The sequence below is a fragment of the Silurus aristotelis genome, assembly GCF_946808225.1.
Source record: "Silurus aristotelis genome assembly, chromosome: 11".
NCBI classification, from domain to species: domain Eukaryota; kingdom Metazoa; phylum Chordata; class Actinopteri; order Siluriformes; family Siluridae; genus Silurus; species Silurus aristotelis.
In genome coordinates, this window is record NC_139584.1 from 26,423,684 (window position 1) to 26,437,670 (window position 13,987).

Here is a 13,987-nt window from a genome sequence, read left to right on the forward strand (position 1 = left end):
AATATCCATCAAGCTTATTTTCATTCCAGCTCACAATGCCAGTTTCATGTCTCGTTACAGTTTAACCACAGTACTAGTGTACTAGCCTTCAGAACATCCCGTCTGTAACCGCAGCTGTCGTTGCTTCCACCGATTACATAAGCACGCCCTCCGTACACTGCCATCCCGTGCCAGGCTCGCTCCACAGGCCCCTCAGCACACGCAGTCCACTGGTTGGCTTGGGTGTCAAAGCAGTAGGTCTCCTTCAGGTAGGCCATTCCTCGACGGCCACATGCAATGTAGATCTTCCCATCGACCACTGCCCCAGCATGGGCGTACACCTAAAGGAATTATTTGTGCGAAATCCATAATCAAAGCAAATCTAAAAACAGAAGCAAAAATGCTGACACGCAGAACAGCGAGAATGTAGCTGTGCTAAATACATAACTACCTCACGTTTGATTGGAGCCACATACTCCCAGGTGTTTGTCTGGGGATCATAGCGCTCCACACAGTTCAGCTCGGTGCTGTAGTCACGCCCTCCAATAGCGTAGATGCAGCTCTCCACTACACACACACAGTGGTCTGCATGCTGCTGCTGAAGAGGCTTGATATCACACCAAGAGTTGTGTCGAGGATCGTATCTGGGGAAAGGAAGCCACATGACTTAACCTCCTTTAACATCTCAGCATAGTCTGGCTGAAGCTTAAGGCTTGTCAAGAAAATGTTCATAATTTTACCTCCAACACTGTGACTCAGCTCTGAACCCGCTTGTGTTGTTGTCTCCTCCTATCAGGTAGACAAAGTTATTCAGCAGCGCGATGCCCATGTTGGACATACGTGGTGCGCCGTCAGCACCGAGGTTGCGCCATTCCCCCCAGGACGGGTGGAAGATCTGGAAGCATTTGTCGTTGTCGGCGAGCATGCCAGATGAAAATATGCCCCCGAACCCCAGGATGCAGTGGCAGTTGGAGCGAGGTTGGCTCAGGGGACTCTGCATGACTGGCTGCCAAAGACTGTTGCTGTGGTAGTGCAGGGCAAAGGAGATGATGCTACCCAGCGAGCTCGCCTCCATGCGGCTATACAGGTGCTTCAGGGTGGCTTGCTCCATGAGACAGAAGCGCACAGCATCCATCATGCACATGGGCTCCTAAAAACAGATTTAAACCCAGGATGTTAGATTCATCATCATCATAGTGAGTATACAGCACTTCGAAAATATGAATTATTAACGCTAATGTAATATTACACAGCTCACTCTCCCCACACCTGACGTTTCATCTTTTCTCTGGACCGGTTTGGATCTACATTGTGATATACTATAAAACGTCACCATCTTACAAAAACACCTGTACCAGTGTCTTCTTTTTATGCTCAGACTCAATAAAAAAAATACACTTCTATTATTTATAAGGTGACCAATATCTGAAGTATCACAACACCATGGAGACCGAGGCGTGTCCTGAGAGTCACATAGAATACAGATTAACATGGCAGAGGTAGATCTGTACAGACGTATCGCATCGCAAGCTGCATTATATGCATCATATCGTTGGCTATGCATCGAGATGTGAATCACATCGGCCTCAATTATGGAGATGCACATCACTATTTTATCATAAATAAACTTCAAGTCTGTTTATTTGCATGGTTCTTTTCATTCTATAGACCTTTCCATTAAAATGTTTACATTTTAAAAGAACAAGAACTAAGGCATTACCTTTAGGCACACTTGGTCCTTCTCCACCTGCTCAGGGCTGTAGTAATAGTGCAGTGCTGCCTCGAAAACCTCGTTCTCTGAGCTCACCTCTAGATCATCGCTCGACAGAACACGCAGAACCTTCTCAGCTGGCAGTTGGCGGTATATCGCAGTGCGTGAGAAGGTCTGGATATTCTTCAGGAGGTATGAGTGCACCTTCTCGTCGAGCTGCTTCAGCCCGTAGGTATCAGCCAGCTTCTCCACTTCCAGGATGTTATCGTGGTCCATCCAAGAGTAGAGGAACTCACAGCAGAAGCCAATCACATCCTGGACCTGAAGGAAAGAAAAGATGGAACAGAAGAGAATAAATTCTGAGAATAATTCTTTTGTACTCACCGTACCTGAAAACTCAATATATGTAGCTATTTTTTTTTAACAATGTTTATACTCGTCTTTATGACCTTCACTTAATATGACAAATATAACATATCTAAGATTTTTGGTTTTTCAGTTTATATAACATCTGCAGGGTCATTCAAAATTTGCAATGCAGGTCACTATTGTGTTTTACAAAAGAGCATCTTGCAGCACATTTTTGAAGCTCCATGATGGTCAAAATGCTTAACCTGCAGAAGGGTCGCAGCACACAGCACCTCCTGCACCGTGTCCAGATCCAGCACAAGCTCAGACGTGTAGATGAAGTCTAACAGTTTGGCCATGGCAGTGTGTGTAACTCCATGAATAGGGATTTCAGTCTGCTGCATCTCCCGCAAACCCCCAGCAAACATGCCTCTGCAAGAAAAGGAAAACATTTTAATAAATTAGTGCAACAACAAAATTCTAAAAAACTTTCATCAATTATGTTTCTTCTGTGTTTAAATGCAGTGTTTTGTCCACATGAGTAAATACCTGCTGACCTGAAATAGTCACAGGAAGCAGCCAGGAGGATGCGGTGAGCTTTAATAGGCTTCCCCTCTACCAGCAGCACCACGTCAAACAGTATCTCTTCTTCACGTAATGACAAGAGTCCATCTATTAGCCCTTGCGAGTGTGTGCTACTGCGGTACTTCTGCTTGACACACCTCCCAGCCTGGGTTGCTTCAGTTAGGACTGGATCTATCTCGTCAGCCATCTCTGCACCACCAGATTCAAGATATTGAGCTGCTGATCACATTCCCTGAGTCTTCCTGCGGTACCCAATAATTAATTTAGGATATATGAGGAAGATAAAAATTGTGCAAATTCAGGGAGTGAAGGTTGAAACAATCCAACACATTGCAATTATTATCCCAAATATTAAAGTATAGCTCTGTGTAACCTATTGCTTGGCCTTAAGATCCAGCAAGGTCTTTTCTGTTGGCCCAAACTCTATTAGAATCACTAGACCCTTTAATATATTTTAAAAAAGCTATTAAATCATAGTAACGAATTACATTTACTTCCTTAATGTCCATCACTGATGCACTTATATATAGATATATAAAAATGATTGTAACTATAGTCTAAGTTTTTGTATGTGGACATGTTGGAGGATCTGCTTAGTGACATTTTTTTATTCCTAAACAAAAGAACGAATTGAACCAAATGACTCAAATTGATGAACGAGAGACTCAAAGAACAAAGTTGTCCAAATAATCTGAGCTTCTTATCACTACAACTCAAGGCTGGTGTAATCACGTGACACACTGTGTAGCCTCTGATTGGCTGTATGCGACTCTACAGTGTGGGCTATCAAGAATTCAGCCATAGCGTCATTTCTCACTTTCTCATAATGTGTAGTTTGCACAACTTTTGGTATTTGATACTAGAAAAAAACTTGCAATTACTCATGAGTACACATTTACACAGCCTAAAAAAAAGAACCTTTATAGCAAGTTTAGTCTCAGTTTTTTTTCTCACGCGTATAAATGCCCCAGTTGTCATTATAAACGCAGCCATAAAGGTGTTAAAAAGGGTGCATAATAACGCCGCTGGGTTTCTAAACAAACTTCCTGTTTCGTCCACCCTTAAGCTGAATCTCAAACCCCTTCCCTTTTTTATCTAGTGCGCACTACAGAGGCGCTCAGAAGCTGTTCATCTCATTCATATAGTGCACTTATAGAGTGGAGAGTGATGCATTTGGGATGATTTGACTATACAGCAGTTTACATATACACAAAGGAAAACAATCCCAGATATATATATAATAAGAAGAATAAGAGGCAGAAGAATTAGTTGCCACGTGCCCAGTTTTATAACATTATTAAAGCACAATTATAATGATCACGTGTTATTGCTGCTGCATGTTTTGCACGTTTTGAACGGTGAATCTCTATATAGCAAATGCAATATTAAATTATAAAATTAAGACATTTAGCGGTTGAAAATAATAAATAAAATAAAACAACTAAATGCATGAAATACATATCTATAAATAAAATAGATATATTTCTGATTGTCGCTATACGATAGACTATGGATTTTTAGAATACAAGAATACAAAATAGGTCATGCTTTGAGGAATAAAACTGAATAATACCTTGGGTGAAACAGCACAAGCTGGGATCTCACAGCCATCAGCACTAATTACTTTTACTTTCAGCCTTCCTAGTGACGTCACACACAAAAACAAGCATGACTTCCGGTTTGGTGTGTGTGTGTGTGTGTGTGTGTGTGTGTGTGTGTGTGTGTGTGCTGGAGGGGACTGGTCGCAGAATCACACATCTACTACACTCTACACTGCTGTGTTTAGTGATTAGATATAGTGCTCGAATTGATGGCGGATGCCCATAAGGCATTACCCATGACAAGTAAAAAAAACTTAGGGGTGTCCCCAAGATTATTTTAGTAAAAAAATGTATGAATTAGATAATAAAATAAAATGTGATTTGATTTGAATTACACAACAAGTGGGGATCCCAATAAAACTCAATTCGAGCACTGATTAGATTGACTTCTTCTCAAACCCTGACAAACTACCCCACCTACTGGTGGAGCACAGGAAGAGCACATTTACACCTGCCACCAGGGACAGTGTGTGACCATGTGATTTAGAGGTGAAGTCCATGCCCAGGAGGAATTAAGGCATCATTAGTTAACGATGATGCTCACACAAAATATTGACATTTTGTTCACTTAGGGTGTACTCACTTTTGTTGGCAGTTATTTTGACTCTGGCTAATGGCTGTATATTAAGTGATTTTCAGAAGACAGTAAATCTGTACTGCTATACAGGCTGCACATGGCCTGCTCTAAAATATATCCAAGTTTCATTTCTATAGTATTGTACCCTGAGAAGATGTGAGGGGTGTACTCACTTTTGTGAGATACTGTATTTATATATTATAATATAACCCATGCAACACCAAACACAAGACAGTAGATTAGTTTTAGACTGTGCTACCCACAGCACCTTCGAGTTGCTTATACCTATTTATACAAATATCAATAAATTATATATATTATATTATATTATAATATAATACAAATACAAGCCTACAAAAAATCCAGAAAGTTTGCTAAAAAACCAATAATTGGCTGCTTTTGCATTTCTATGAATTCGACTGGAATATTTAAATAAAATGGTTTTGATCAATCTGAAGAGCACAATCCAAATTCATGATTGTTATTACCTGAAGTAGAGCAGCAAGCATGTGAAATGGAAATTTTCTGCATACTTATCTTTACAATGTTTTCAAATTTAAAGCTGACTTGTTAAATTAAGTTGTAATAAAAAAGAAATGCCGTTTTTGAAACAGATTTATTGTTTAATTGCGTTCTTGTGTGTTTTTATTGCTTTGTTTATTAAAATTTTGTGGGGGTAATGAAGTAAGAAACGTAGTTCTGAAATTTCTCCAGCAGAGGTCACTCTTTCCTCACATTTTTTCCTCTAATCGATCTGCTTTAAAAAGCATGCACGTAGCAACGTAGTGTCCGTGATACAAACATTTCTTAATCTATATCTCTACAGCAGTTGCTAATATTATGTTTTGGCAGTAATGCCAGATGATGGATAAGTTATATATAAATATGGTATTTTTTTAAACAAGGTATCCCAGAGGACAGGGTTTAACAAAAAGCAACTATCAAAAGTGCATTTTTGAGAGATGAGCGGATTGTTTTAATGAGAGACTACTCCAGTGCAAAACACATTTCAGCACTAAAAAAGATATATCTAATATGAAATGAGCCATAGGGTACTGTTTTTTTCTTTTCTTTTCTTTTCTTTTCTTTTCTTTTCTTTTCTTTTCTTTTCTTTTCTTTTCTTCACAGTAATCATTTTTCAGAACTACAAACTGCCTCATATTTTTCAGAGCAAATTAACAGAAAACACATTAGCTTTAATCACTTTTGGTTAAAACAAATTTTAGAGCTCATTAAACAGCCATTGGTAGCATAAGAAAACATTTTGAGATCTCATCTGAATAAATGGCCTCATAAATACATTTATTGAATCCTGGCAGAGAGAGCACATGGGTGCATAATGGTGCGTTCGTTATTTTATATATATATATATATATATATATATATATATATATATATATATATATATATATATATATATATATATATATATATATATACTCTTGCATTTTGATTGTTCTTTAAACCATTTCAAGCAGCTGATGTAATTATTGGTTCTACACAGCCACACTGTGGGCTTTTATTGCCCTGTAACTAATGGGCCATGGTGCTCCTATCAGCCCAGTGTCTACTCAGAACAGTTATAAAAGCTGACATATGTCCCAAGCTTATGACAGGGTCGGAAATCGATAAGGACCACATCGTGAGTGGTGTTTGCTACAAAAACAGGTTGAGGAGGGAAAAAATAACACATCTCTAGAGGTTTGTGCTGAACCTGAAATGGCTCTCTTTTAGCTGCTGGCTAGGTAAAATGTGCAATCCTTTGTTATCTGTGTTTACTGCTCCTGCACAGAAAAAACACTCATGACTTGTTCAGTTTTTTGAGAAAGATCAACTAAATGCATCTTAATCAAAATAATTGACACATTGTCTGCAGTGGCACCTATGATTTATTTTATAATGGAATTCTGAAATGATTTATTTTTTCCTTTTTATTGAAATGCTGGTCAATTTTCAGTACAATACCATGCAATGTCATTCGACTACTTACTGTTTATGGTGGAGGTTGGATTCAGCTCTCGAGTCATCACTATTTAAATGGAGTGATGCAACAGTGCTCTTGGGGAGGTGGTACCTCAGTGGTTAAGGTGCTGGCACTTGAAACAGAAAGTCATGAGTTTAATTCCCTGCACCACTGCTGGGCCCTTGAGCAAGGCTGTTTACCCATAACTGTTGCATAATGGTGTCTGCCAAACGCTGTAAATGTTGTCCCTTTTAAAACACCCCCCCCCCCTTATTAGCAACGTCCTCCAGGGACATCAGCGTGGCAGCTTCCTTCTCAGAGAAGTAACACAACCACAGCACCATTCAACAAATGAACACCAGAACCAGTAATTACACTGAACATATTCCATTATACAAATACTCAGTGGTGTATGTTCACAGTGTCATAAAAACTCCTCGTGTGCCTCCGCACAGCAGAAGTGCAGCGAATATGTCTCAATGCAACTCTAGAAAACAGTGCTGAATTAACTGCATGTGATATAAAGCTTTATACTGTAGAGCACCGGCGCTATCTAGATCACAGCAACGTTACAGAAATGATTATCTTCCAATTAAAGTATGAAATGTAACAATTCTTACTCTTATAAGGACAAAAAAACATTTCGACAACTAACCTTTCCAGCTATATGTGTTTTTTCCACCAAGTTTGAGGCATACATTTGATGTCTTTAATGTGGTAGCATGAGATTTTCCCTTCACTGGAACTAGGAGAGACAAACCTGTTTCAGCATCGCGATGCCCCTGTGCACAAAGCAAACTCTATAAAGATATTATTTACATGGGCCTTGTGTGGTCTGCTACAGAGCTCTGACCTCAACCCTACTAAACTACTGGAAAATCTACCCAGAAGAGTGGAAGCTGTTGGGGATTAAATGCGAAATAGGATTTTGAAAATAAAAACCACATACCAATCCTGTGGTCTGGAGTCCACAAACTTTGAATGTTGTAGAACAAGACAGATCCAGTGATCATCATTATCAGCTGTAAACAGTCATCTCTTGACATTAATTGTATCGAAAAACTAAATTGGTCATGTCCTTTTTTGTCACAAACTCTGTCTCATATCAAAACTGTCAGACTGTTATGCTGACACTGGTGACTACTTCGACAAATGTTAAATAATTGCCCCTTTACAATCAAGCTATTGGTTCCCTGGTAGTCTAGTGGTTAGGATGCGGCGCTCTCATCACTGCGGCCCGGGTTTGATTCCCGGTCAGGGAACCAACCCGAGACATTAGGGTTGCACAAGCCAGTGCACTCTCAATGCCGGTCCCAAGCCCGGATAAATGGGGGGGGGTTGCGTTAGGAAGGGCATCCAACGTAAAACACGTGCCAAATCGAACATGCGGATCATGAATACAGATGATCCGCTGTGGCGACCCCTAATGGGAGAAGCTGAAAGTTAGTAAGTACAATCAAAATATGCACTCTACTATTTTAAAACATACTTTAATCCTCCCAGTATTACATTTTGGAGTTTTAAGAAATACTGTTTATTTACAATTGTTCTCTTGTCAATCACAGTGACACCAGTAAATTGTGGGCATCTGTGAGTTTATATATGTGGAAGAGGGCAGTTAGCACTCATAGCTTAAGCAGGTAAAAATGTCATTGCTTGGCTACACGTGTCTCAGCAGAAAAATCTTGTAATTTGAATATTGTCTAGTTATTGGTTTATGAGCTATAAAGCTCTTTTCAAACATACCAATATAGCCATACGTACCACTCTACATGTTTAATTAATGCATAGAATACAGATAATGATGGTTAAGAGTGGTCTGAGATTCAACGATCGGGTTGCACTGGCTTACTCAATCACCGGCTAATTTATTGGAAACCTATCACAGTTTATAGGACCCTGATCACTTCCCATCCACATGGCACTTCCCAATTAAGATCCCGATTAAGGTCCATGTGCTCTGCGTAATTTGATGTCTGTTCATGGTGTGTTATTGGAACCCATTTGCTCTTAATTACTTCGCAACTGTAAATTGTGATAAGCAAACAAAAACCCTCCTTTTTTTTTTTTTCCCAGACTAGAATGACAGTTAGACGCCTGTATCGGACCTGATAGCAAACGATTTCATGCTATCTGTAAATACAGCCTAATCATTTATCTATTTATATTTTCCTCCCTTCTGCATGCTGTCAAATTACCCTTTTTAAAGGGAGAGTGATGTCAAAAGATTGCACAAAGACTCTGGAAGCTCGTGTAATGAGTTTTTACAAAGATAAGCATTGCGCTATGCTGTCCTACGTTAATGACCCAAGAGCTCATTGAATTAGCGCTGTCCATGGAGACTGTGCTCATAAAGGGAGAGGATTAAAATAAACAACGTTAAAAAAAAAAAAATTCCAAACAGGTTAAGAGACGATGATTATGTCTCTTTTTCAGTATATACAAAATTACCCTCGAATAAATGCTTGGCTAATTTGTCACATGAAATCACACAGGCTGACTGTTTGAACTTGCTAAACTGTTTTCCTGGTGTTTTTTATCGTCTGACTGTCACCGAGACAAATCTCTCTTCAATATTAACTTGGCCCCAGGCTTAAGAGCAACCTAATGAATCGTAACCGTCGTTTATTAGCATGCAGAAGACTTTCCAGACTGATCCTGTCTTCCGTCTTTGTCCTAAAAATTAAGGGTGGCTCTTGGTTCTGGCTTTTTTTGTTTTTGACTTGATTCTTGATTGGATGTGATGAAACACTTGCAACATTACCTCAGACACAAGCTTACTTCAGGCTGTAAATTCAGTTGGTACACATATACAGCGGTGCTGCTTGTAGCTGGAAATCTGCTTTATTGCTCCTGAGTGGCAGAAAACCTTTTTTTTCTGACCACATTCATTGGTAAATTCCTGCATATCGGCATCAGGGCAGGGTAGCTAATGCACTGATTTGCAAGGAAGAGAAAGAGAGAGAGAGGGAGAGAGAGAGAGAGAGAGAGAGAGAGAGAGAGAGAGGGAGAGAGAGAGAGAGAGAGAGAGAGAGAGAGGGAGAGAGAGAGAGAGAGAGAGAGAGAGAGAGAGATATGACAGAAATACTGTACATTATGAAACTTTTAGACAAGCAAAACAATACTTTAACTGCATTAGCTTTTCATTAACATAAACATACAGTTTTATATTCATTACATATTATATACGTGATTTCAACCAGAAAAAGATTTAACATTTTTTTAATAGATTTTTATTTACAGTTTTAAACATTCAGTAATCAAATCTACTCAGAAATCGAATTAGTTAGTCCCAAACAATCACAAAAATGTATGTGTGTGTGTGTGTGTGTGTGTTTTGATTTTAGTTTGGCCATCAGGATTCCGCTGGTACGCCTGATCATTCTCCAGCAGGAGGGCCGACACTTCTTCTTTTTCACGATGACCTTAGAAGAATTGACGTCAGCTCATAAAGTGCTGCTTCCGACAATGCCCTTGATACACCAATGCATCAAACTTATTTTATGTGCTTCTGAATGGCATAACACCCCCCAACCCCACCCACACACACACACACACACACACACACACACACACACAAGTGGACACTAGTCCCTTTTCACACTTGATGGGGTTATAAATTCCTCTTTCAGGTTAAACTGCTTTCGATTCAAGTGCATTCGTTTCTTTGAACAGCCTGCACTCCTGTATTACATCTGGAACAGGGGAGATGTAATTGCTTTTAGATGAAGCTAGACGATTACTTGTTCCAGACACTCTGGCAGCTTCTTTCAAAAGCTTAGGTTGGATTAGGCAAACACTGAGAACACCAAGAGCTTTTGGTTTTGTCCCCATCTGATGGAGCAATTGGACATTCTCTGCTGTAAGGTCGGGGATTTTTTTTACTGCCATTACATTACTGTCAATTTGTTGTTGACAGTTAAAATCAATACCCGACCCTGCAAGGTGTATTACATTCTTCTGCATGTTTTCTTCTATTGTATACTTCAATTGTATTGTAATCTTAAAAAATAAATAAATTAATAATTCAGTGTTAAAATATTCACTGCTGCTTTGATTATGAAGTTTAGATTTCACTATTTATTTATTCATTTTAGAATTGAAGTCTAATAAGTTAAACATGTTAAGTTCACTAATTCAGTTTATTAAGTGGCCTTAGAAAGTGTAATAGTCCCTGACTCTTTTCTGTGTGTCCTGCTGGAACCTTCTTTGTTTGGAAAGTTAAAGTCTTAGCAAACATGCCATACAAAACATGGCCTCCACAGACTACACCAACCACAACACGCAATCGCTATTTATTCACCAACCTGCTGACTGAGCACACACAAACACACACACTCATTCACAACATGAAGTTTTGCCCAGTAAATGTTTCAATACTCCTGATTTACCAAGCTTTAGATTTTTTTACTGGCCTCTGCTCCTCTCTCATTGTGATTCTGTCTTGCTTTTTGGATTTGTATAATTTGGTTTAAAAAGCCTGAACCTACATTATAGCCAGCAATATGACAATTTTTTTGTGAGGTTAAGCTTATGCTGGTGGACGATTTACCCCAAAATATATACTTGAGTAAAAGTAGAGATACACTATGTAAAATATCTCCTGTAAAATTAAAAGTGCTCCGTATAAACTTTGAATTGAGTAAAAATACAAAAATATTTGCCTTGCAATGCACTTAAGTATTCAAAGATTTATTATGGCTTTAATGTTCCTATTATCATTTTTGACTCCTAAGAAACTTAGTTTATGTGAAAAGACTCTTAGCACAACAATCTATTACTAACACTGATAGCTAATAAAATTATCATGAGGCCAAAACCTTCTTTAAGTGAGATATTTGACTTTGAAATGTAATGAAGTTCAAGTCTCCCTAAATGGAAATACTTCAGTAAAGTACAGATATGTAAAAAGCTACATAAGTACAGTAACGAATTACATTTAATTTATTACTGTCCAACACTGGTACCCAATAACCAAATGATCTTTGACTTAAAGTAACCAAGTATACTAACAATAAATATATAGAACAGTTCTGAGGGAAAAACACCAAATCCCAAACTGAAAATGGCAAAATACTAAGTACTATTAAATACCTTTTATGGTTTTAACAACAAGAAAAAGAACAAGAATTAAACAAATGCAGCCCTGATACTCTCCTGTGCCACCATTTGCTCATTTACGTTTGCTACAGTAAACTAGAAACAGGGAAATTCAATTATACAGTCTTCTTGTACACTAAGGTAATATCATAATAATGATTGTGCACTGAATTGTTTACAGTAGCTTACATACAATGTGTTAATATGTTGTATTGATGCTGCAGTGGAAGGGCGAATGACTTAAACATATTTAAATGAATATTTACCTCCAGTGGTGTAATTCACACCACCATCTTGAATGAATCCTGAAAAAACAAAGCTAGAGAAGAACTGGAACATTAGATAACAGCAGTTCTTGTATGTGCATATTGTTATTACCGACAAAAGCTTTGTATCTGGACCTGGAAAAGCAGCAGGTGAAGCAGATGTCTCATGATTATCTCCATTAAGAAAAAAATGTGCCTAATTAGGGAGCGACAGCATTAATTAGCTCATAACCAGGGTTGACACTCATTTTGGTCCAGGAGGTGGGCGGTTTCCATGCCAACTGTTCCATCTGCCACAAGCATGAACCATGGGGTCACCTGAGAAGAGGCCGTGTTGAAGGCCCTGGGCCTGAAGACCTCGTCTGTCACTCCTCTGATTATTTCGATTTGGTGAAACAGCGAGCTATAATAAGTGCTATCTTAACCGACTCTCACTCCTTAGTTTCATTTTATCTCTATTTCGCATTTGAAAAAGGCCGGTGGCCTCGTGGGCATCCAGCTAAATCCATATCTATATTAAAATCCTCCTTAGTGCCTTTATCTGTTCATTTTTATTCACAAAAAAAATAGAAAAAAGATTTAAGTTAGACTGGAGTGAAGTTGGACTAGGAGTAGCTGGGCATCATTTTGAAAATGAACTAATCAGAATAGGTCAAGTTTCTAAAATGTGGGTTTAAAAAAATCATTCTACAGAAAATAAAGAGGGGGTTCTCAGGGGTGATGTAGAGAGTTAGGGGTCCTTCACTGTCTAAAGAGCTCTACTCAAAACAATTTCTAATCTGAAAAAGTGGTTAGGGGATTCCATACAGCAAAGGAGGTGAAAGTGAAGGCAGAATTTTATTGAAAACGAATGAAGCAGCAATGAATGACAGATGTCAGAAAATGCTCTGTAATAAAGGTGCTTTACAGATCAATATCCATATAAATGTTAGGAAGCTGGGGTCAGAGCACAGGGTCTGCTATGATACAGCACCACTGGAGCACAGAGGGTTAAGGGCCATGCTCAAGGACCCTAAAGAGTGGCAGCTTGTCAATACTGGAGCTTAAACTCCAGGCCTTCCAATCAGTAACCCACCTTAACCTTAACCACTGAGCAACCTTGTTCTCACATATCAGAGTGAGAGTGCAGGGTCAGAAATCGTACAATGCCCCTGAAGCACAAAGGATTAAGAGTCTTGTTCAAGGGCCCAACAGTGGCACCCCAACCTTATGATCAGTAACTCAGAGCCTTAACTACTGAACTACCACTGTCCCTTATAGTGTTCAATGTATTCAAACTATTTTATAGAAAGTTTTGTTTGTGATTATGTGTGTAACTGAAAATATAACCATTATGAAACAAATCATAAAAAGATTTAATATAATTTAAAGTAAAATTCCATGAGAATGAACGAATTGGACGTAAAAAGCAATCACAGGAATCACATTTGAAATGTAATCACGTATACAATTAGAAAAGTAGAAAAAAGAGGGGAACAAAATGAATCGTTAAAAATTTTATGAAAAGAGAAATTAATCATGTGGAAAGATTCCTTTGAATAGCAATAAATAATTAAAAAACTAGATTCATTACTTAATTAATAGAAATAATAATGATAATTCATGTATAAATGAAGAATGTATTAAAAAAGTGTAAAAGTTATACACTACAAAATCAATTAAATATATTCATTTCAATGTATACCTACACAAGTTCAGAAGAGAAGCATATCATTTTGGTGTATGAACTTACCGCACATTATTAATCATAACTGGGGATAGCCTTGATGGGCGAGTGACCCTGACATGAATGATTTAGTTTCTGCTTCTCACCCAGTGCCACCATGTGATCACAGCAGCTGATGGAGAAAATCTTAA

At 38.4% G+C, this 13,987-nt stretch overlaps 1 protein-coding gene across 3 annotated transcripts in view; it reads right to left on the reverse strand.

The window, feature by feature from the left end:
• Positions 1-13,987, reverse strand: part of klhl22 (kelch-like family member 22) — a 279,020-nt gene that overhangs the window by 2,915 nt on the left and 262,118 nt on the right. Inside the window, exons 2-8 of one of the 3 annotated variants that reach the window (XM_083554034.1) lie at positions 4,197-4,222; positions 2,596-2,865; positions 2,305-2,470; positions 1,700-2,011; positions 720-1,129; positions 431-623; positions 87-320 (exon numbers count right to left, since the gene is read on the reverse strand). In XM_083554034.1, coding sequence (XP_083410160.1) covers positions 87-320; positions 431-623; positions 720-1,129; positions 1,700-2,011; positions 2,305-2,470; positions 2,596-2,810 — 1,530 coding nt within the window. In that variant the 5' untranslated portion in view covers positions 2,811-2,865; positions 4,197-4,222. Of the gene's footprint in view, positions 1-58; positions 321-430; positions 624-719; positions 1,130-1,699; positions 2,012-2,304; positions 2,471-2,587; positions 2,866-4,196; positions 4,310-13,987 lie in introns of those variants that run through there. The other 2 variants (XM_083554036.1, XM_083554035.1) reach the window with 2 other exon arrangements.